The sequence below is a fragment of the Phascolarctos cinereus genome, unplaced genomic scaffold, assembly GCF_003287225.1.
Source record: "Phascolarctos cinereus isolate Bilbo 61053 unplaced genomic scaffold, phaCin_HiC Scaffold_5;HRSCAF=322, whole genome shotgun sequence".
In the NCBI taxonomy this organism is placed as follows: domain Eukaryota; kingdom Metazoa; phylum Chordata; class Mammalia; order Diprotodontia; family Phascolarctidae; genus Phascolarctos; species Phascolarctos cinereus.
This window is the reverse complement of record NW_027555958.1, coordinates 274,663,403-274,685,993: the sequence shown is the minus strand read 5'-3', so window position 1 is coordinate 274,685,993 and position 22,591 is coordinate 274,663,403. Positions and strand designations below refer to the sequence as shown.

The 22,591-nt window shown below is 37.1% G+C and overlaps 1 protein-coding gene across 3 annotated transcripts in view; it reads left to right on the top strand.

The window, feature by feature from the left end:
- PITPNC1 (phosphatidylinositol transfer protein cytoplasmic 1) overlaps positions 1–22,591 on the top strand; it is a 360,189-nt gene that overhangs the window by 322,727 nt on the left and 14,871 nt on the right. For all 3 annotated transcript variants that reach the window (XM_021000755.2, XM_078155882.1, XM_021000756.2), the window contains one exon: positions 2,004–2,067. In XM_021000755.2, the coding sequence (XP_020856414.1) occupies positions 2,004–2,067 (64 nt within the window). The remainder of the gene's footprint in view (positions 1–2,003; positions 2,068–22,591) is intronic.

Below are 22,591 nucleotides of genomic sequence, written 5' to 3'. Positions count from 1 at the left end.
CATTACATGTGTTTTCCTCCTTCCATGTCATAAAAGCCTCTTTAGCTACTTAGATGCCCTGAGTAATAAACACTTCATTATAAGTACTTTTCCTGCTTCATAAAACCCCACAAAATTCAAATCTGTCATCTACTGAAACATGCATGAGATGAGAGGTTTTGTCAGTTGCTAAGTGGGTTTGGCAGGACTGAGGGTATGTTAAGACACACTGTCATGGAAACATACCGGTACACACATGTACATACAATAGACACGTATGCCATAAATGCACGTGTGTACAGGTGCACTGTATGAACAAGTCAGTCATTAAAAATTTACTAAGCACTTACTTTGTGCCAGGCACTGTGCTAAGCAAAGAATATTTATTTTAATGCTTCACAGAGCCCATAAATTTATATATTTTAAATATAAGATTTCTGTCTTAAAATCTCCTACCATCTAATCTCTTTCATGACAAACCATGGGTTACTTCTTCCTTCTTTATCTATAAGTCAAGCCAAGTCATCAAGCATTTATTATGTACCTACTGTGTGCCAGGAAATATGCTAAGTCCAGTCAGTAGGCAGTTATTATGTGCTTACTATGAGTCAGGCATTGTGTTAAGCACTAGACATGTAAAGGAAGGCAAAAAGCATCCCTGCTATATACCTATAAAATGAAGGCATTAGAATAAAATCTCCAACATCTTTTCCAGCTCTTTGGAAGAAAAAAGTCAAACCATGAGGGTATTTGTGTCAGAATTTTATTCCTGTGTCCTTAGTGTATTTTTTAAATGCAGTTTACTCAATAAATGCAATTCGAAATGTAAACAAGATTTGGAAGTTATTTGAAGAAAAGAGAGTTAAGTTCAGTAAAGTAGAAAGTCGGTCAACACAAATTTATTTTCTAACAAGTCTTTTTTTATATGTTTTTGTTTTTTTGTGAGACACTTGGGGTTAAGTGACTTGCCCAGGGTCACACAGCTAGTAAGTGTCAATTGTCTGAAGCCCAGATTTGAAATCAGGTCCTCCTAACTTCAGGTCAGGTGCTCTATCCACTACACCACCTAGCTGCCCCTATACAAATTCATTAATCACCTACTATGTGCCAGGCACTGTACTAAGTACTGGGTTATGAGAAAAGACAAAAACAGCCTCTGCCCTTTAGGAGCTCACATTTTAATGGAGGAGACTCCATGCAAATAACTATGTGCAAATAAGATACATAGAAACTGCAAGTGATTTCACAGGGAAGGTACTAGCATTAAGGGGGACAAGGAAAGGCTTCCCACACAAACTCAAGATTTGGAATATAGTATAATGTAAAATAATAACATAATATGATATAACATGACCTAATATATAATATAACAATAATGGCTGATGTTTATATGGTGCTTTAAGGTTTATAAAGCATTCTGCCTACATCATCCCATTTGATCCTCTAAATAACCCTGTAAAGTACGTTGTTATTATCCTCACTTTACCAACTCACAGGGCCCTTGTGAGGATCAAGTAAGATCAGATGCACACAAAGCACCTTCTAAGAGCTACATAAATGTCGGCTATTATCATTAAAGAACATAATGGCTCTTAGCCTATACTCCAGTGTGCACATGACTTGAGTTCTTTTCCAACAATCACACCTTTACCTTCTTGGGATAATGGGAGACGCCACCCTGACTCAGTAAGTGAAAAGCATCCACCGTTTTAATTGAAGATGAGTGAGGACAGACTTCCACAGGTAACTAACATCAAAGCTAATTGCCCTGCTGAATTGGCGCTGAGGGGCTTGCCATTAGCACATCCCTTTAAGACCCAAACATATACACACAGTGAAAATGACCCCATGATTCTCAGATAACACTGCTATACTCTTTTTTTTTTAACTGCCATTACCTTTTTCATAAATAATAATGGTGGCAGTTGTATATAGTGAGAGGGGCTAAGGAACCTGTTTTCCCCAGGAAACCAGTTTATTTCTTATGAGATTTTGTGACGAGGAGTTTTGCTTCCACTTTTCAGGTGGTCCGAGATATCCTGCTGATTGGGCACAGACAGGCTTTTGCATGGGTTGACGAGTGGTATGGTAAGTCAGTCCATTTCCCTTAAGCAACTTAAAGAATAAACTTAAAACTTTGATATCTTTCTGGTTCTGTTTCAGTCTATCTGATTTCCACTGTTGCCTGGATGTTAGGAGGAAAAATAAAATTCAAGAGTACTGTTTCCTGTCTTGAAAAGAGTGTGGTCCAAGTGAGCATGTTAATGAAAGATGTAATTATGAACTATGGTCTAGACAGAGAATAACTTTAGAATCACTGACTGCTGACTAAGTAGAGTCACAGGAAGTCCTATTCTTGTCTGTTTCACAAGGAATGACCCATACCAACTTCCTGTAGGTAGATTTCAAACTTCTTCCCTTGCTGTATTCCTAGAAGGAAGGGTTTATTCTAAATGGGAGTTGTGGGTTTTTTTTTAATAGTTGCAAATATTTTATCAAATAGGAGTGCTTAAAATTATCTGTGATTGGAAACTAGATGACAGTAATAATAATGACCTACCATTTAGATATCACATCACGGCCTGAAAAGAGCTTTGTACAGTATCTTATTTGATTTTCCTTCTCATAAACATGAAGATTTTACAAAGGCTTTGGGTAAAGAAGCAACCTCCAAGGGTATACACAAATAACAATCAATGTTATTTGGAAAGCTTGGGAGTTAGGGGTTCATTTTTTGTTGGTTGGTTTATTCACATAATTTAGGAAAAGTTAAATCAGCTTTATCTGTTTCTAGTAAATGATCAGACTTTATTATTTCATCACTTGGTTGATGGACCATCTCACTCCACCATATCACACTTGTCATTCCTCTAAGAGGGAGAACCCAATATAATGGAATGAGCACTGGTCTTAGAGCCCAAAGTTGTGAGTTCAAGTCCCAGCCCAGGCGCTTAGTATCTCTTTGGCCATAGACAAAGTCGTTTCATTCTCTGAGCCTTCATTTCTTCGTTTGCAAAGTGGGGGTGGTAATGCTAACACTAACTTCCTCATAATAGAGTGGAGATGCTGCTGGGTTTTTCTTTGAAAGTTAATAATAGCTAGCATTTATATAGCACTTCTTAGGTTTACAAAGTGCTTTTCTCATTTGATCCTCACCACAGCCATGGGAGAAAGGTGCTATTGTGATCCCTCTTTCACTGAAGCTGATAGAAATTAAATGACCTGCCCAGGGTTACACAGCTAGTAAATGTCTGATGCTGGATTTGAACTCCGGGTCTTCCTGACTGCAGATCCAATGCCATATCCACTGTGCCACCTGGCTGCCTTTAGGCTGATGGGTTGGAAGCTCTGGTAGTTTTCACCAAACTGGAACTTTTCAGTAAAGACCTAGAAACAGACTCTATGCCTAATGTCCCAGGACAGGAATAACTAATTTTGGAGAGACGTATTATGAGGTTGGCCATAGGGTGGTAAATGATAAGCTATTTCGTCTCTCAGAGACCTTCTCCTAAGTTATAGAGGAATTATAGTTCTTGGCAGAGGGATACCCTGCACAAATGAAGTTGCATATCCCTGAAGTCTTGAAGTACCAGCCTCATAGGGTTGTGAGAATGCCTTTTGTAAATGGTAAGGTGCTATGTAAATGACCTGAAAAAAGACCATCAATGTTCAGATAGTATTCCCAATTGTAAATAGGAATAAATGCATTCTATTAGTAGATTGGGTTGGATCTGAATTTCTTAGAATCTTAGGATCAAAAATTTAGAGCAAGAAGGGACCTTGCAAGTCATCTAGTCCAATTCCTTCCTTTTGTTAATGAGGAAACTGAAGCCCAAAGATCGATTTCTTAATGAAATCTACGCAGCTGTGTAGTGCAATGGCTGAAGCTCTGAGATCAGAGGCAGGAAGATCTGAGTTCAAATCCTGTCTCAGACATTGACTAGCTCTGTGAGCTTCGACAAGATGCTTACCCTCTCTCAGCCTGTTTTCTCCCTCCTTTTGGCCTTTATTTAAGAAAGGATGTTAGATTTAAAATAAAGGGGTAGATCAGATTAACTGGTCAGAGATGGTCAACAGTCCCAAACATAGCCACTGCTTTGAGTCATTTCAAAGTAGACATGCCTCCATAAACAGTCCAATTCAGATTCAGCTACAGAGTAGAGTCATCTCCCTGAGTTTGCTCAGATGTGTAAAACATTAGAAGAGATCTGTCTTAAAGATCAGTATTTGCTGTTCCCTCTTTTTGTCTTGTATTTACTTACCAGTAGGGCCTAGACCACCAACACATAACACTGCTGAGATTTTGAGACGGCCAAAATGTGGCTACCCTCTACTTCATAAAGAGATACTTTTCACACATGTAGGCCAAGGGATAGGCTAGGGACTGTTTTCAGTGGTGCTTCTTCTGGTTTCTAACACAAACCTTAATATACTTAAGTCTGGGCTGCTTTCAAGGTCTAGAGCCAGAACAGAAAGTCCTTCCCACAAGCTGTCCGAACTTTGCCCTGAAACATACCTCTAAGTAACATCATTTGCTTACCATCAGTCCTCTGATCTAAGAGATCATAGGCTCCAATTGATGGTTTGGCAATGACAAGAAAGAAATTAAACAATCCAAAATAGGACACTTTGAAGATTAGGAGATTGCCCAGGTTGATAGATTTCTTCACAATGCCAGGGTCTTAAAGGGAGAACCTTTCGATAAACATCAGAATTGATAATCAGGGAAACTACTCCAAATCCAATGTTAAGGTTCTTATAAATAGGATTTTTATAAAGACCTACTGAGATAATGTATGCAAAGGTCTTTGCAAGCTTTCAGGTATTAAACTGTCTTATTTTTTTTTTTAAGCATTTATTTTTTTATTTATTTTTTAAATGGAATCTTTCTTTATTTTTTTTTCACTTCCACAAGTTTTTGAGTTCCAAATTTCTCACCCCTCCCCCCACCCCAAGATGGCATGCATTCTGAATACCCCTTCCCCTGGTCTGCCTTCTCTTCTATCTCTCCCCCCTCCCTTCTCTTATCCCCCTTCTCCTATTTTCCTGTAGAGCAGGATAGACTTCTGTACCCCCATTTCCTGTATTTCTTATTTCCTAAACTGTCTTATTATTGACAGCTTAGGTGGTACATTCAGTGGAGCCCTGGTCTTGGAGTCAGGAAGACCTGAGTTTAAATCTGGTTTCAGGCACATACTAGATATGTGACCCTGGGCAAGTCACTTAACCGCTCTCAGCTTCAGTTTCCTCATCTGTAAAATAGGGATAATAATAGCATCTACCTCCCATGGTTGTTCTGAAGATCAAATGAGATAATATTTGTAAAATCATTCGCAAACCTCAAAGCACTATATAAATGCTAGTATTGTTGTTGTTTATGAGAGGCAAGTCATGAAAAGAACTTAGAGGAAACCATGAAGGACTGTTACACAGAGAATGAGAAATGCCTGTTCTTCATCAATCAGTCAGCAGGTAATTATTATGAACCTTCTGTATCAGTCAGTAAGAATTTATTAATCACCTATAGTTTGCCAGAAATGGTGTTCAGTGCTGGGGATGCAAAGGCAAATGTGAAACAGTTTCTGCCCTCAAGGAATTTACATTCTAACAGAGGAGAACATCTGTGTGTGTGTGTGTCGCTGATACAAGGCAACCTTGGAGGAGAAGGCACTAGAACAAGGGTGGGGAACCTATACTAGAAACTGGGGGTGTGGGGGGTGAGGGACCTGGAAAACCCTCCCACAGAAGATAGCACTTCAGTTGAGTCTTGAAGGAAACCAGAGAGTCTGAGGTGAAGAGAGTGAACATTCCAGGCTGGGGTGGGGGTAGGGGGCAAGGAGAGAAAACATTCATATAAATATTGAAGACCTGGAAATGAGAGATGAGTGTCCTATGTGGGGAGCACCAAGTAGGCCAGAATGGCTGGACCTAGTCAGTTACATGTCCTCTAGCTTCATTCTAGCACTTGGGGAAGAATGGAGGTGGCCAATGGATGGTGGGCAATAATCCAGTGATGAACAGAGATGGGACAAAAGAACAGGGGATTGAAGAGCAGAAAATAGTATAGAGTTGAACTGGTTCACTAATGGGTCAAGACTATGAAGGGAACAAAGTGAGGCCAGAGCAAGCTTGAGGGCCAGAGGTCACAACGAGGACAAAGAATAGGCTTAGAAAGAGTAAGGCAGGAAGTGTGCTGGAGCCAGATCAAATTGGCTTGTGAAAGCCTATTGTGTAAGTATTTATACTTCATGATGAAACCAGTATCAGGGCTTGATTACACATTTTGTTGATTGTCTAAGTTAGAAAGTGACAAAGAAAATGTTGATAATGAAGATTAAACTTAAAAGTATGTCATGGAAGGGATGGGGAGCCCTTCTTGGATGAAGATCAGGGTACAAACCAGGAAAGCAGTGACCCCACCTCTCCCCAGATCCCTATGACCCTATCTTGAAGCACTGAAAACTTCCCAACCCCCAGAACTAGCTCTGAAAACAGCAGTTCATTTAAAAAACAAAAAAAAAAACCCTAATGCTTGAGATAGTGTTCTTCCACCAAGAACAGAACCCAACTTTAAGACAAAGTTCAAAATCAAGAAATGGAGTAGAAAAATGAGCCAGCAACAGAAAAAGAACATAAAAGGGTACTATGGTAACAGAAGACCCAACTCAGAAGAAGACAATGAGATGATAACAGCTATAAGTAACAACTCAAAGGGGAAAAGTGTTACTTAGACACAAGCCCAACAAGAATTCCTGGAAGAGCTAAAGAATTCTTTTCAAAATCAAACGAGGGGCTGTTAGGTGGCACAGTAGATAGAACACTGGCCCTGGAGTCAGGAGGACCCAAGTTCAAATTCAGCCTTAGACATTTACTAGCTGTGTGACCTTGGACAAGTTACTTTGCCCCAATTACCTTCCTCCTCCTCCCCCCCCAAAAAAAAATCAAATGAGAATGGTAGAGGAAATATTAGGTAAAGAAATGAAAGCAAAGGAAGAAAATTATGAAAAGACAATGTCTTGGTAAAAGTGGCATCAAAAAATGCCGAAGAAAGTAACACCTTAAAATAGAATTGGTCAAATGGAAAAAGAGGTACAAAACTGAAGAAAAGAATTTCTTAAAAATTAGAATTGGGCAAGTAGAAGCTAATGACTCCATGAGACATTGAGAAACAAAATCAAATGAATGCAAACCTTATAAACCTTTATAAAAGTTGACCATATGTCAGGGCATGAAAACTTCACAAGTACAGAAGTGCAGAAATAGTAAGTGTGTCCTTTACTGACCACAATATAATAAAAATTATATGCAGTAAATAGCCTTTGAAGAAAGTGTTAAAAATTAGTTAGAAATAAGACAAGAAAAATACAAGGAATAAACATAGGCAAAGAGAAAACAAAACGAATCTGCTTTTTGCAGATGATTTGGTGGTTTATTTAACTCTAGAGAGATAACTAAAAATTAAGTGAAACAATAATTTTGAGCAACTTAGTAGTATGCAAAATAAATAAAACCACAGAAATCATTAGCTTTTCTATTACCAACAAAATCCAGAAGGAAGAGAAAGATAAATTCCATATAAGATAAATGCAGAATTTATAAATATTTGGAAATCTGCCTATCAGGATACACATTGGAACTATAAAAGTACAACTAAAAATATATTTTACATAAATTCAGAACTAATTAGAGAAATATTAATTTGCTCATGAGTAGACTAAGGCAATATAATCAAAACAACACTACTGCCTAAAGTAATTATCCAGTTCCATATCAATTAAACTATCAAAGGATTATTGTATAGAACTAGAAAAAATAATAATGAAATTTTGCTGAGAAAACTAGAAAGCAGTTTGTCAAAATGTTTGTAGAACAAACATTTCACACCATATACCAAGTTAAGTCCCAAATGGATACATGACTTAGACAGAAAAAATGACATCATAAATAAATTAGAGGAAGTAACCAATTAGCTTTCAGGTCTTTGGATAGAGAAAGAGTTCATGACCAAACAAAGAACAAAGAGAATCACAGAGGATAAAATGGATGATTTTGATTACATAAAATCAAAAAGGTTTTGCACACAAATTTAATATAGCTAAAATTAGAAGCAAATAATTAACAGAGGAAAAAAATCACAGTAAGTTTCTTTGATAAAGGCCTCATATCCAAAACATATAAAAAATTGATTCAATCTGTTAAGAACTAGAGCCATGAACAGGTAATTTTTAAAAGAAGAAATTCAATACATTAATACCATATAGACCATATTAGTGCCCCAAATTACTACTAATGAAAGAAATACAAATTAAACCCTTTTTCTACAAATTTGGTAAAAATTACCAAAAGAAGGAAAATAGTTGATCGAGGGGCAGTGGGAAAATAGGTGCACTAACATTCTGTTGATAAAACTTTGAACTGGTTCCACTATCCTGGAAAACCATTTGGAACAATACCCCAAAAGTCACATGCCATTTGAACTACCGATGCCACTAAGTATTCCTTTACTCCAAAAGGATTTTTTTTTAAAAAGGAGGAGGAAGAAGAATCCAGTTGTACAAGACGTGTGTCGGTTCTTTTTTGTAGTGGCAAAGAAATAAAAAACAATGAGTACCTTTCAATTTAAGGAATAGCTGAAAGAAATTATGGTATATGGATATAATGGAATATCATCACATTATAAGAAATAACTAAAAGGACAGTTTTAGACAAACCTGGGAAGGCTTTATGAATTGATATTGAATTCAGTGAGCAAAAACCCAGATGCCATCACTTTACCATTGTTTAGGGAAAAAACTAACAAAAACTTAAAAGCTCTGATCAATGTAATTGGAAGCCATAATTCCAAAGGACCAATGATGAAATGTTACCCACACCTTCTAAAAAAAATGGAACAGACCTGAGATGTAAAACAAGACATACATTTTTTTTTTGTCATGGCCAATGTGGAGATTTGCTTTGCTTGACTATCCACAATACTATAAGCATTTTGTTCTTTCCATTTGGAAGAGAGAGTTGGGGGAATGGTGAAGTAGGAAGTATAGCAACAGGGTAACCAAAATGAAAAAAAAAAAGATTAAAAGAAGGCCATTGACCATTTTTTTCTAAACGCACAGAACAGAACTTAATAAAGGTCAGGGGGAGACACAGACTAACAGGACAACTTTGAAAATAACATGTTGAATTTGTTGTATTCATGGAAAGATATTCAAGCTAAAAACAGTATAGATTCATGGCAACAAGACCTTTTTGTGATCTGCCTGGCATACAAAAATTATATTTTTTTATTTGTTAAGTAGAGAATTTTTTTTTTTAGGGAACAGACCATTTCAATTAGCGATTATTAGTGCTGATTAAATTTCTTCTTTCTCTCTCCACCATCTTCTTTGTTAAAGATCAGGATTATTTGGGGGTTGGGGGAGAGGGAATATGGAAAGATGAAATGGTAAAAGATGTTATGGTAGAGGAAGCCAAATAATTAGCGTTCACAACAGTGAACATGAATAGGATATCCTCACTCATTAAAAAGAGGAGGGTAGCAGAGTGGATTAGAAATCAGAATACAACAATACATTGTTTATAAGAAAGACATTTGAATCAAAGATTTCATAGAGTTAACATGAGGGGCAGGAATAGAATTTTTGAAGCCTCAAGTGAATTCAAAAAAGGAGGTATAGCAGTCATGCTCTTATGCAAGGAAACAATAAAAAGATATGGTTAAAAGAGAAAAGCAGCAAAACTGAATTATGTTTTGGTACAATAGATAATGAAATAATATCAGTACTTAATATGTATGCATGGAACAGCATAGCAACTAAATAAAGGAAAAGTTAATCAAATTACAGGGAAAAAGTAAACTATAAAATTATCATAGTTGAGGATATTAATGTGCCCCCTTCAGACCTTTCTTAGACACAATAATAAAATATGAAGAATAAAGAAGTCAAAGACTTGAATAGAATTTTAGAAAGCTTAAATGTAATAGATCACTAGTATTACTGAGTGAGAATTGAAAGGAATATACATATTTCTTAGCTATGGGTTGCATCTTTACAAAAATTTAAAGTGCTGGGGCATAAACAAATGCAAAAAAAGCAGAAATATTAAACAGCTGATGATGATAGTACAACAAAATTATAATCAATGAAGGGCATTTGAAGAAAAGATTGAAATTTAAATGGAAATTAAATAATTTAATCCAATAGAGTTGGTGAGTCAAAGAACAAATCATAGAAATAATGGATAATTGCATTTTTAAAAAATGAAAACAATGAAACAAAATGCCAAAACTTCTAGCAACCATTTTTCCTGAAGGAGAAATGTTATATCTCTTAAACACTTTAACAAAGGAAAGAACAAGCCAATATGTTTGACATGAAACTAAAAATGAAATAGGAAAATAATAAATCACAAAATCCTAACCAAATACAAAATATAGAAATTCTGAAGAGAAAGAGAAGTTTTAAAGGAAAAGCATTGATGTCATGACTAAAACTGGAATCTAGTTTATAAGAAAAATCAGTAAAATATACAAACCATTAATTAATTTGATTTTTAAAAAGAGGAAAACCAAGTTGTTAGTTTAAAAAAGAAAAATGTTAGGGGGCAACTAGTTGGCGCAGTATATAGAGCACCGGCTCTGGAGTCAGGAGGACCTGAGTTCAAATCCGACCTCAGGCACATAGCACTCACTAGCTGTGTGACTCTGGGCAAGTCACTTAACCCCAATTGCCTCACATGCACAAAAAAAAAGAAAAATATTTCATAATAGGTGAAGCAGATGTAAATGAAATGATTTCAAACTATTTTGTCCAACTGTACTACAACAAAACATAACTTTAGTGAAACAGATGAATATTTATAGAAATATAAAATAACTAGATTTAAAGAACATGGAAATAGAAATGTTAAATAACGTAAATTTTTTAAAAAAAGAATTAGACAAGCCATAAATGAACTGCTAAAGAAAAGAATCAAGAACAGATGGATTTACAAATCAATCTTGTTAAATTTTTAAAGAGTAAGTCATTCCAATGTCAAAATTAATTCCAGTATTCTAATTGTTTGCAAAAAATAGAGAGAAAAAAGTCTAACTATTTCTATGCAAACAATATAGCTCTGATAACTAAACCAGGGAGAGGTAAAGTAGAAAAAGAAAACTCCAAACCAATACTACTAATAAATTCAGATTATTAAACAAGTGTTTGCAAAAGGACTACAACATGTTAAAATGTATGTACAATGACCAGATTGGATTTATTTCAGGAATGCAAAATTGATTTAACATTAGAAAATCCATAAATATAATAGACCTTATTAATAATAAAAAATTATAAAAATCACACCATTTTATCAAAGATGCAGAAGAAACTTTTGACATAATATAGTAGCCCTTTGATGTTAAAACATTAAAAAAAAAACCTTGGCGTAAACAGGATGTTCCTTAGTATTGTAAAGTGACTTGCTAGCATTATGTATAAAAGAAAAATGCTTAAGTCACCAATTTAGGAGGGGAGAGGAACATTTAGACCGAGATCAGGTAAAGGATGATTGTCCTTTTACCATCACTAATTTATTATATAGTTCTAGAAATACTAGCTATAGAAATAAGAAAAGTAAAAGAAATTGAAGGAATAAGCATAGAAAAAAAAGAAACAAAAGTCTCACTTTTTGCAGATGATATGTTTACTGAGAGAATCCTAAAGATTCAACTGGAAATTAGTTCACACAACTAACACTTTAGCAAATTAGCAGGTTATAAAGTAAAACACTAAAATATCAACCTTTATCTATACTACCAACAAAATCCAGCAGAAGAAGAAAAAAAAATCCATTCTAAATTGTTACAGAATGTATAAAGTATCTGGCATATAGTAAGTCCTTAGCAAATGTTTTATCAGACGTTCAGTTTTGTTTACATAAAACTGAAAAGATTTTACAGAAACAAAACTTATGCAGTTAGAATTAGAAGGGAAAGAGTTAACTAGGAAAAAATGTTTCCGAGTTTATTTGATAAAGGTCTGATACCTATATAGGGATTTGATGCAAATTTATGAGAACTATAGGCAAAAGATATAAATAAGCAGGGCTCAAAAAAAGGAAGCAAGCTGTCAACAACCATATTAAGATGTGTCCTAAGTCATTAATTAAGATAATTTCAAATTAAAACTACTCTAAGTTTTTTACCTCACACCCATCAGTTGGAAATGATGACCAAAAATAAAAAGACAGCTATTGGAGGGTTTGTGGGAGATCAATCAAACTTAATGCATTATTGGTAAAAATGTGAGATGTGCAAATTTAGAGACATCACTACTCCAAATGTTCATATGGAGTGTTTGTTTCCAACCTGTGGTAGAGCCTTCTGAGCTCTATTGGTTTGATCAGCCACAGTCGGACACACTGTACCTTGACCCCAACATAGTGATATTGTTTTGGTCCTTGTCAAGAACAAAGGATAACAGTCAACCAACTGTTAGTGGATCTCTGGGATCAATCTGATCATTCTGGAAAGCAACTTGAAACTATACCCAGATTGTCGCTTAAATGTCTTTCTGACACTTAAAAGAGAACCAGTAGAACAAATTATAGAACAACTACCATATTATAAAGGGAAATAATTATGAAAGATTTTAGAACTGTAATCATTGCAGTGAATAATTACTACTCCAGAAGACTTGACAATGAATCATGCTTTCCTCCTCTTGGCAGAGGAGCTAGACTAAAGATAAAGAATGAAATGTATATTTTCAGATGCAGCCAATGTATGGATTTATTCTACTTTACTATATTTGTAACAAGAAAAGGCTTTGGGCCAAGAGACGTTATGGCAGGATAAGAGGGTAGTAATAGTGATAAAAAAAAAGAAGGAGAAGAAGAAGAAGAAGAAGAAGAAGAAGAAGAAGAAGAAGAAGAAGAAGAAGAAGAAAAAAAAGCATCAGTTAACCATTCAAAACATACAGGGACAGCTAGGTGAAGCAGTGTAAAGCACCAGCCCTGGAGTCAGGAAGACCTGAGTTCAAATGTGGCCTCAGACACTTACTATTAAATTTAATTAATTATTAAATTAATATTAAATTAAAGCTATGTAACCCTGGGCAAGTCACTTATGAGAGCAGAAGGAAATTTAAAAGGAGATAGAGGCAGGCAGAATAATGTTGGAATTAACATGCTAATTTTAAAACAGACTAAATAACGAGCATCATATTTCTTTGGGACACCTCTTTTTCTCTCCTCTACATGGGGAAATGTTGGTGCTTATTTATTTTTGTCAAGATTGTAATCATAAAAAGGAAAATTAAAATTGAGCAAGAGAAATGGACTACAGGATAGCCTCATAGGATTTTGGCTGTGATAGTAGTAAGTCAAATATAATTAGAGAACTAAGCAAAATGTAAGGCGTACTCTTTGGAGGCTTTTAAAGAATAAAATACCTGAAAGTTGAAGTGGAAAGAATGCTGGATTTTGGAGTTCAGGCAACCTTGGTTCAAATCCTGGCCCTGCCACCTACTACCTGTGTGATCTTAAATAGATCCTCTCACCTCTCTTGGACTTGGTTATTCATCTATACAAAAAGGGGATTGGACTAGATGATAACTGAGTTCCCTTCAGCTCTATGCCTATGAGCTTGTGACCTCAGGATGATATGGATATCATCTTGTCTGGGGAGAAAAATGTGTCTTCTAGAAGAAAGTTGATCGCAGCCTGAGGGGTCTGACCAGAAGTTCCTTGCTAGGTTTTAGCATCAGTGAATAGCCTACAAGATGATGGATAGGAATTTCAGTTTATATTCAAGTCCCCTACCCCTCTTCTCCAATTCTGGCAACATCTAAACAGATAGCACTGAGAGGGGCCTGAGGGCCACCATCATTGTGATATAGAATTCTTGGGAGCCCCAGCTGATGAAAGAAAGGAAAACCTGGTTAACTCATTGCTCTTAAGGTGGTGGTGGTGGTGGTTGTTCTTGAGGGTGATATCTTGACTTGCACATGAATTGGATTTAAGTGAGGCAGAGCTGTGCAAAGTCATCAGCCTCACTTTCTTCTCCAGAGTCATTGGAGTCCAGGGGCAAGACAAGAGTCAAGGTGACTGGCAGTGACCCAGGATGCAGTGGCTGACCTAGTCACTTTTAAATTAAGGTCTTTAGCTCTTACTTGAAGGGAGCCAGGCAAACCAGGAAGAGATGAGGAGGGGAGAACGTTTCAGGCATAGGGGACAGCCAGTCAAAATGCCCAGAGCTCTTAAGGTAACCTTTTGTATATAATCTGTATCAGAGAATGCAAATACATCCTGTTCCAATCAGCTCTGTTCTTTTCATCTCAAACTGCTGAGAAGCTCCACCCTCAGACCATTTAGGAAAGGACATTAATGACTTGGGCCATCCTGGGTCTCCACCAGCCCAGTAATTCACTTACAATTACCCAAAGTCTTTTTTATTGCTTGTCTATATACCCCCCTGGTGAGTTTTTCATTTTCATTTTCATCAGTACATGAAAGATCTGGGATTTGGACAGTTCACAACTCATCTGTGAATCAGTAGCTAACTCCTAGGCAATTGAGTCTCAAAGAAGTTAAGCGACTTCTCTAGGAATCTATATGGGGCAGCTAGGTGGCGAGGAAGATAAAGTGCCAGACTTCCTGAGTTCAAATTTGGCCTCACACACTTAATTGCTCTGTGACCCTGGGCAAGTCACTTAATCCTGTTTTGCCTCAGTTTCCTCATCTGTAAAATAAGCTGAAGACGAAAGTGGCAAACTACTCTTGTGTGTTTGCCAATAAAACCCCAAATGGGGTCTGGAAGAGTCAGACACAACTGAAAAATGACCGAATTAAAGGATCTACTACAGCTAATAAGTCTCAGAGATGGGATTTGAACCAAAAATCTCCCTGACTTTAAGGCTAGTTAATGTATCTGTTAGACTATACTGACTCTTTAAAAATGAGTAAATTGGGGCAGCTAGGTGGCACAGTGGAACACCGGCTCTGGAGTCAGGAGCACCTGAGTTCAAGTCCAGCCTCAGACACACTAGCTGTGTGACTCTGGACAAGTCACTTAACCCCAATTAAAAATAAAAATAAAAATGAGTAAATATGGAGAATAAACCAATAATAAGAAGAGCTTTGTGTGCAACTAAATCAAGTTAAACAAGCATATACGTATTTATGGTGTTCCAACCACTGTGTTAAGTGTTGGGAATACAAATAAAGGGGAAAAAATAAAAACAAATAAATTTTTTTTAAAAATACAAATAAAGGCATAAATAGTCCCTGCTGTCAAAAAGCTCACATTCTAATGGAGGGAACAACATGTAAATAACTATGTATAAGCAAGATGTAGGATAGCCAAGGGAAGGCACTAACATATTAAGGGAGACTAGGAGAAGCTTCTTGTAGAAGGTGGGATTTTGGCTGAGACTTGAAGGAAGCCTGGGAATCATTTTCAGTTGTGAGGAAGTTTTCTATTCTTGATTGGATAATTGTAAATGTCTTCCACTTCAAGCCCCTGCCCCTCAACCTCACTTTCTCCTCTTATTTAATAGGCTTAAGAAAGGCAATATAGGTAGGAGATTGTGGTGAGATTTCCTCTCCCCAGTACTATTGCTTGTGTATTTTTTCTTAACCAAAACATTGGGCATCATACGACTATTTTCTTGAACAGACTTTACTCATGTTCACTGTGAAGTATAACCTCTTCCCTTTTGGAGGAGTTGAGTTTGTCTTTCAAAGTTCTTTGCAACCTGGCTGCTTCCTACTTTTCTGCTGTTTTTACATTTAACCCCCATCCATGTACAACTGTACAATACACTCTGCTAGCCTTCCTAGTATTTTTCATATACAACACTGCATCTCTCATCTCCAAGGCTTTGTACTTGCTATCCTCCTATCCCTGAAAAACTGCCCCTCCTGCCTTCCCTGGTTTCCTTCAAGGCTCAGTTCAAGCCCCACCTTCTGTGGGAGGCCTTTCCTGGTTTCATTACTCCCTTCCTCATACAGGATTCAATGCCTTCCCCTCCAAGGTTACCTTGTATTTGTTTTATGTGTCTTGTATATGTACATGCCCACATATGTATTTGCCTCTCTCATTAGAATGTAAGTTTGTTGAAAGAGGAATTGTTTCACTTTTGTCCACTGTAATCCACAGCACATGGTAAGAACCATTTAATACTTGATTGAGTGACAGGATTTCCAGAATGCTATGATATGACTGATTAGTACCTCAAAAAGGCTTTTGATAATTTGATCCCTCTCTGTAGTGTCAGGATATAGACAGGGACGCTTAATTACAAAAGTGATTTATTAACTATACTAAGAGTAGGCACTGTAATAGCTTAGGTAGGTTGAGATAAGGGATGGATAGAAATCCTCTGAAATATGGCTTTGGTCCTTAAGGTTCACTGACAGGGCAGGTAGGTAGCATAATGCATAGAGTATTGGCCCTGGAGTCAGGAGGACCTGAGTTCAAATCTGGTCTTAGACACTTACTAGCTGTGTGACCCTGGACAAATCACGTAACCCTGATTGCCTCCCTTACCCCCTGCAAAAAAAAAAAATAAAGTTCAATGACTCAGCTCCTGCCTGTCTGAGTTACTCCCAGGCAATGTCTTTTTTTTGCGTATTCCCTCTGAGCATCTGGGATAGGACATCAGGAATAAAGCTAAGCTGGTAGAGTTCAGATAAGAAACTCTGCTGTGTCTGACCATAGCTTTTATCATTGCTTACTCATAAGGGAGGTAATGTGATAAAGTTCCAATCTCAGGACTGCCAATTACTACCTTTCTAGTACCTTAGGCAAGTAACTTCACTCCTCTGGGCCTCAGTTTCCTCATTTGTAAAGTGAACAGGTGGGCTAGAAGACCTTCAAAGACCCTTCTGGATCTAAACCTGTAATCCCATTTCCCCAGTTCTGGTACATACTATGTATGGGCTCAAGAAGAACATGAACCAAAAGCCCCAATTGACTTTAGATGGTTGTGAACACCCTCGCCCATGATGATGACTCAGGGAGAGAGAACCCAGAAATCTTCACCTCTGTTCTGGTGACTCATAGATCTATATATCTATTGCCTGTCTGTCTTCTGAACTTTAAACTGGCATCACCAATTACCTGTTGGACATTTCAGACTCTGTGCCCCAGGAACAAGTCAAATTCACCGTGACCAGAGCTGAACTCATTCCCTTTCCCCACAATCTACCTTTCTTCCAAACTTCCCTGTTTTTGTTGAAGACACCATTTTTCTAAGCATCTTCCAGGTTTGTAACCTCAGCGTCACTGACTTCTCACTCTCCCTCACCCCACCTAGCCATTCAGTTGCTATATCTTGCCAGTTCTACTTCCACATCTCTCATGTGGACCCCTTCTTTCTACTTACACAGCTATCATCATAGTTCAGGCCCTCATCACTTCTCTTACAGATTATTGCAAAGGCTTGCTCACTGGTCTCCTTGACTCATCTCTCCCATCTCCAAACTATCCTGTACCCAGCTTCCAAAACGATTTTCTTTAAGTATAGATCTGACCGTGTCATTCCCCTCCTGGGTAAACTGCAAATAGCTCCCTATTGTCACCAGGATAAAATTTAAACTCCTTCATTTACTTTTTTAAGTCTTTCACAACATGTCCCTGACTTCTCTTTCTAGACTCTAATGGAGTACGTTACTCCTCCTCTCACACTTGGTGATCTAGGCAAACTGACTTCTCTGTTTCTTATACCTGAGACTGCATCTTCTGCCTTTGAACTCCCCATCCCTTGAACTTGGAATGTACTTTCCTCCTCATTTTTTTCTCATTGAATCCTTCTTTTTCTTCCAGATTGTGCATTCGCGCACACACACACACACACACACACATACCCGTACAGGAGGCTTTTCCCAATCATCTTAACTGCTAATGGCCTCCTCACCAAACTCCTTTGTAGTTCACTACCTGGTATTTATTTGCATTTCTTCTCCTTGTATGTATGCTGATAATTATTTATGTACTTGACTCTCCCCATTAGGATTTAAGCTTCTTATGAATTGGGACTGTTCATTCATTGCATTTGAATCTCCAGAGCGTGGCACAGTGCCTGGAATTTCATACGTAGTTTATACATACTTGCTTACTCATTAGGGAGGTAATGTGGTACAGTTCCAATCCCAGGGCTGCCAATTATTACCCTTCTAGTACCTTAGGCAAGTAACTTCACCCCTCCAGGCCTTGGTTTCTTCATTTGTAAAGTTAACAGGCAGGCTAGAAGACCTTCAAGAACCTTTCCAGATCTAATAAAGGGTTATTAATTGATTGACCTAATATCTCAGCCACAACAGTTTCATCTTTCCTAATAGCCTCAACCAGTTTCTCTATACAGCATGCTCTTAATTTAATCCAATCCAATCCAATCCAGCCCAACAAACATTTATTAAGCACCAGACTCTGTTCTGGTCACAGGGGAATATAAAGACAAGGTGAAACCAGTTCAAGTCCTCTTAGAATTCACATTCAAAGAAGAGTTAAGTCTACACCTAGTAAGTGTCTGAGGACAGATTTAAACTCAGACTTCCTGATTCCAGGATCCTATGGCACCACCTAGCAGCCTGATTAATAGATGTAAGATGGCAGCCATTTTCTGGGAGGTGAAATAACATCAAACCTAATCCTTTGGCTTCTGGATTTCTTGAGGCTTGTTCCAGCCTTCCATTTTCTTTCTTTTTTTTTTTTCCTTTGTTGGGAAGTTGGGATTAAGTGACTACCCAAGGTCACATGGCTAGTAAGTGTCAAGTGTCTGATGTCGGATTTGAGCTCAGGTCTTCTGACTCCAAGGCCAGAGCTCTATCCACTGCACCACCTAGCTGCCCCCTCAGTCTTTCATTTTCACTTGATGATAGCCACACTGAAAATACTGCAGAGAAAATTCAACAATATATAGATGAAAAGAATATTTTGAGAACCAAGCTTCTTTTCATAAAAGTCAACCTACTTGTGAAGGAGTTTGGGATGAAATTCTGATTTCCTTAACACCTCAGTAGCAGCTCAGTAAAATGAGAGAGTAATACTCTTTTAGGTATCAGCTTCTTAAAGTCAAGTCAGGGACCAAGCCAAGCCTTGCTAAGGACAGAACTCTACAAGAACAGAATGACACCATCACCACCCCTTGAGTAGAATAAACATTGTCAGAGATATGGTAACATGCACCTTCTCTATCACTGGACTGAGTAGTGTTCAGAGAATGATAGGAGCATTCTTTGAATAAGCATGGACAAACAGGGCTTAGGTCATGGTAACACATTTCACCTAGAGCGAAGGAAAGAAAGGAATACCCTGCCAAAGTGAATTAGGGAGGTAATCCACCTCCAATCAGTCAACACTTCTTTTTTTGTATTTATTTAGTATTTTATTTTCCCCCAGTTACATGTACAAACAATTTGTAGCATTTATTTTTAAAACTTTAAGTTCCAAATTCTCTCCCTTCCTCCCTCCCCATCCCCTCTCATTGAGAAGACAAGCAGTTCCATATAGGTTATACATGTGTAATCATGCAAAACATTTCCATAATAGTCATTTTGTGAAAGAAAATACAGACAAAAAAACTCAAGAAAAATAAAGTTTTAAAAAAGTATACTTCAATCTGTATTCAGATACCATCATTCTTTCTCTGGGGGTGGATAGCATTTTTCATCATAAGTCTTTCAGAGTTATCTTGGATTGTTGTATTGCTGAGACTAGCCAAGTCATTCACAATTGATCGTCTTACAATATTGCTGTTACTTTGTACACAGTACATTTCACTTTGCATCAGCCTATGTAAGAAGTCTTTCCAGGTTTTCCTGAGAGCATCCTGCTCATCATTTCTTATAGTACAATAGTATTCCATCATAATCACATACCACAGCTTGTTCAGCCGTTCCCCAATTGATAGGCATCCCCTCAATTTTGAATTCTTTACCACCAGAAAAGAGCTGCTATAAATATTTTTGTACATGTAAGTCCTTTTCCTTTTTGTTTTTTAATCTCTTTTGAGATACAGACCTAGTAGTGGTATTGCTAGATCAAAGGGTATGCATAGTGTTATACCCCCTTTGGGCATAGTTCAAATTGCTCTACAGAATGGTTGAATAAGTTCACAATTCTGCCAACTGTGCATTAATGTCTAATTTTTCTCACAACCCCTCCAACATTTGTCATTTACCTTTTCTGTCCTATTAGACAATCTAATAGGTATGAAATAGTACCTCAGAATTATTTTAATTTGCATTTCTCCAATTAATAGTTAAAATATTTTCTCATGACTGTAGATAGCTTTGTTAACTTATCTGAAAAGTGATTATGTCTTTTGATCATTTATCAATTGGGGAATGGCTCTTATTTTTTATAAATTTGACTCAGTTCTGTCCCTCCTCAAAAATGTTTTCCTTCTGACTACCCCCTCCCCCAGTCTGCCCTCCCTTCTATCATCCCCCCATCCCTTTATCCCCTTCCCCTCCTCCTTTCCTGTAGGGTAAGATAGATATCTATACCCAATTGAGTGTATATGTTATTCCCTATTTGAGCCAATTCTGATGAGAGTAAGGTTCATTCTCTCCCCTTCACCTCCCCCCTTTTCCCCTCCACTATAAAAGCTTTTTCTTGCCTCTTTTATGTGAGATAATTTACTCCATTCTATCTTTTCTTTTCTCTTTCTCCCAATACATTCCTCTCTCACCCCTTAATTTTATTTTTTAGATATCAACCCTTCATATTCAACTCACACCTGTGCCCTCTGTCTATATATGTTCCTTCTAACTACCCTAATAATGAGAAAGGTCTTATGAGTTACAAATATCATCTTTCCATGTAGGAATATAAACAGTTTGATCTTATTAAGCCCCTTATGATTTCCCTTTCCTGTTTACATTTTTATGCTTCTCTTGAGTCTTATATTTGAAAGTCAGATTTTCTGTTCTGCTCTGGTCTTTTATTAAGAATGCTTGAAAGTACTCAATTTCATTGAATTTCCATTTTTTCCCCCTGAAGGATTATACTCAGTTTTTCTAGGTAGATAATTCTTGATTGTAACCCTAGCTCCTTTGCCCTCTGGAATATTATATTCCAAGCCCTCTGATCCTTTAATGTAGAAGCTACTAAATCTTGTGTTATCCTAACTGTGGCTCCACAGTAATTGAATTGTTTATTTCTGACTGCTTGCAATATTTTCTCCTTGACCTCAGAACTCTGGAATTTGGCTACAGTATTCCCAGCAGTTTTCCTTTTGGGATCTCTTTCAGGAGGTGATTGATGAATTCTTTCTATATCTATTTTACCCTCTGGTTCTAGAATATGAGGGCAGTTTTCCTTGATATTTCTTGAAAGATGATGTCTAGGCTCTTTTTTTGATCATGGCTTTTCAGTCAACATTTCTTAAGTGACTACTGTATGCAGGGTACTGTGCCATGCATTTGGACAAATATGCTGTTTAGGTAAGATATGATCCCTGTCCTCAAGGAGCTTGCAGTCTAGTAGGAAAAACCCCAGGAAAGCATCCCTTTCCCTAATTATGTTATTTCTGTCATTGCTAAATTGTTGGGGGGGGGGTTGAATTGTATCATTGGAATATATCCCTTAAAAAGGGATTTAGATAAGGAATTCTTGGACTTCTTTGTGTCTTGGACCCCTTTGAAAAATCTAATGAAGCCTTTGGACCTCTTCTCAGAATAATGTCTTTAAATGCATAAAATAAAATGTATGATCTTACAAAAGAAAGCAATTAAATTGAAATAAAGTTATCAAAGTATCTTTTAGAAGCAATTTTTAAATTCCCAGGTTAATAACCCCTGACTTAGGTAAATAGAATAGAATCTGAGCATGTTAGAACTAGATAGAACTTTCAAGTTCAGGAAATTAAAGTACACTTATGTCATTCTTTTAGAAAACTCTAAAATAGAGAACTTCAGAGATGATTAGTTGAAAGTTACTTTGCAAAGTAATTTTTCTCAGGGATTCCATCAAATAGGGGCTCTCTGGATACCCAGAAGCGGTGTTGTGCTGATAAATGTTTTAACAGCCATCCCTCCAGAAAAAAAAAATGCCTACAGCACACTTGTACATTTAATCTGCATTAATACCATTTTCTTCATCACTTTCTTAAGTCTAGGCAGTCAACAGAACAATAAAACAATCCTTGATTTGTAGCATTTGCTGATTTCCAAGGTATAACTGCTCACACTGAAAATTTTAATAGTCAGCTCATGAGTTCAAGCTGGCTTCAGCAAACCTCTGTATATGTTTATAAAAGGCTGAGAAATCTAAAAGCTTAAAGGTTACTACAAACCACTGTCAAGTGAAAATCAGTCATCAGCAAAAGCCATCCCTGAAAATATAATGTAAGTCAGTGGCAAAATATGTATGATTCTATCTGCAAATTTCTGATTTACTTGCAGCTTTTTAGGACCAGCTGTATTAAACGGAGCATAAAGTAGCCTGAATAGATAAGTTTGCCCTTGATTTATTGTGTTCCGTGCGTAAGCTGAAGAATATGAAAATAGTCAGACCCATTTGTAAGAGCATTTGTGTTATGTCAGGGTGTTTTTGAGTGGAATTTGACCCAGTGTCTACCACCAGGGGGATTAAACACATCATCTTTTGGAGAGTGACCCAAAGTAT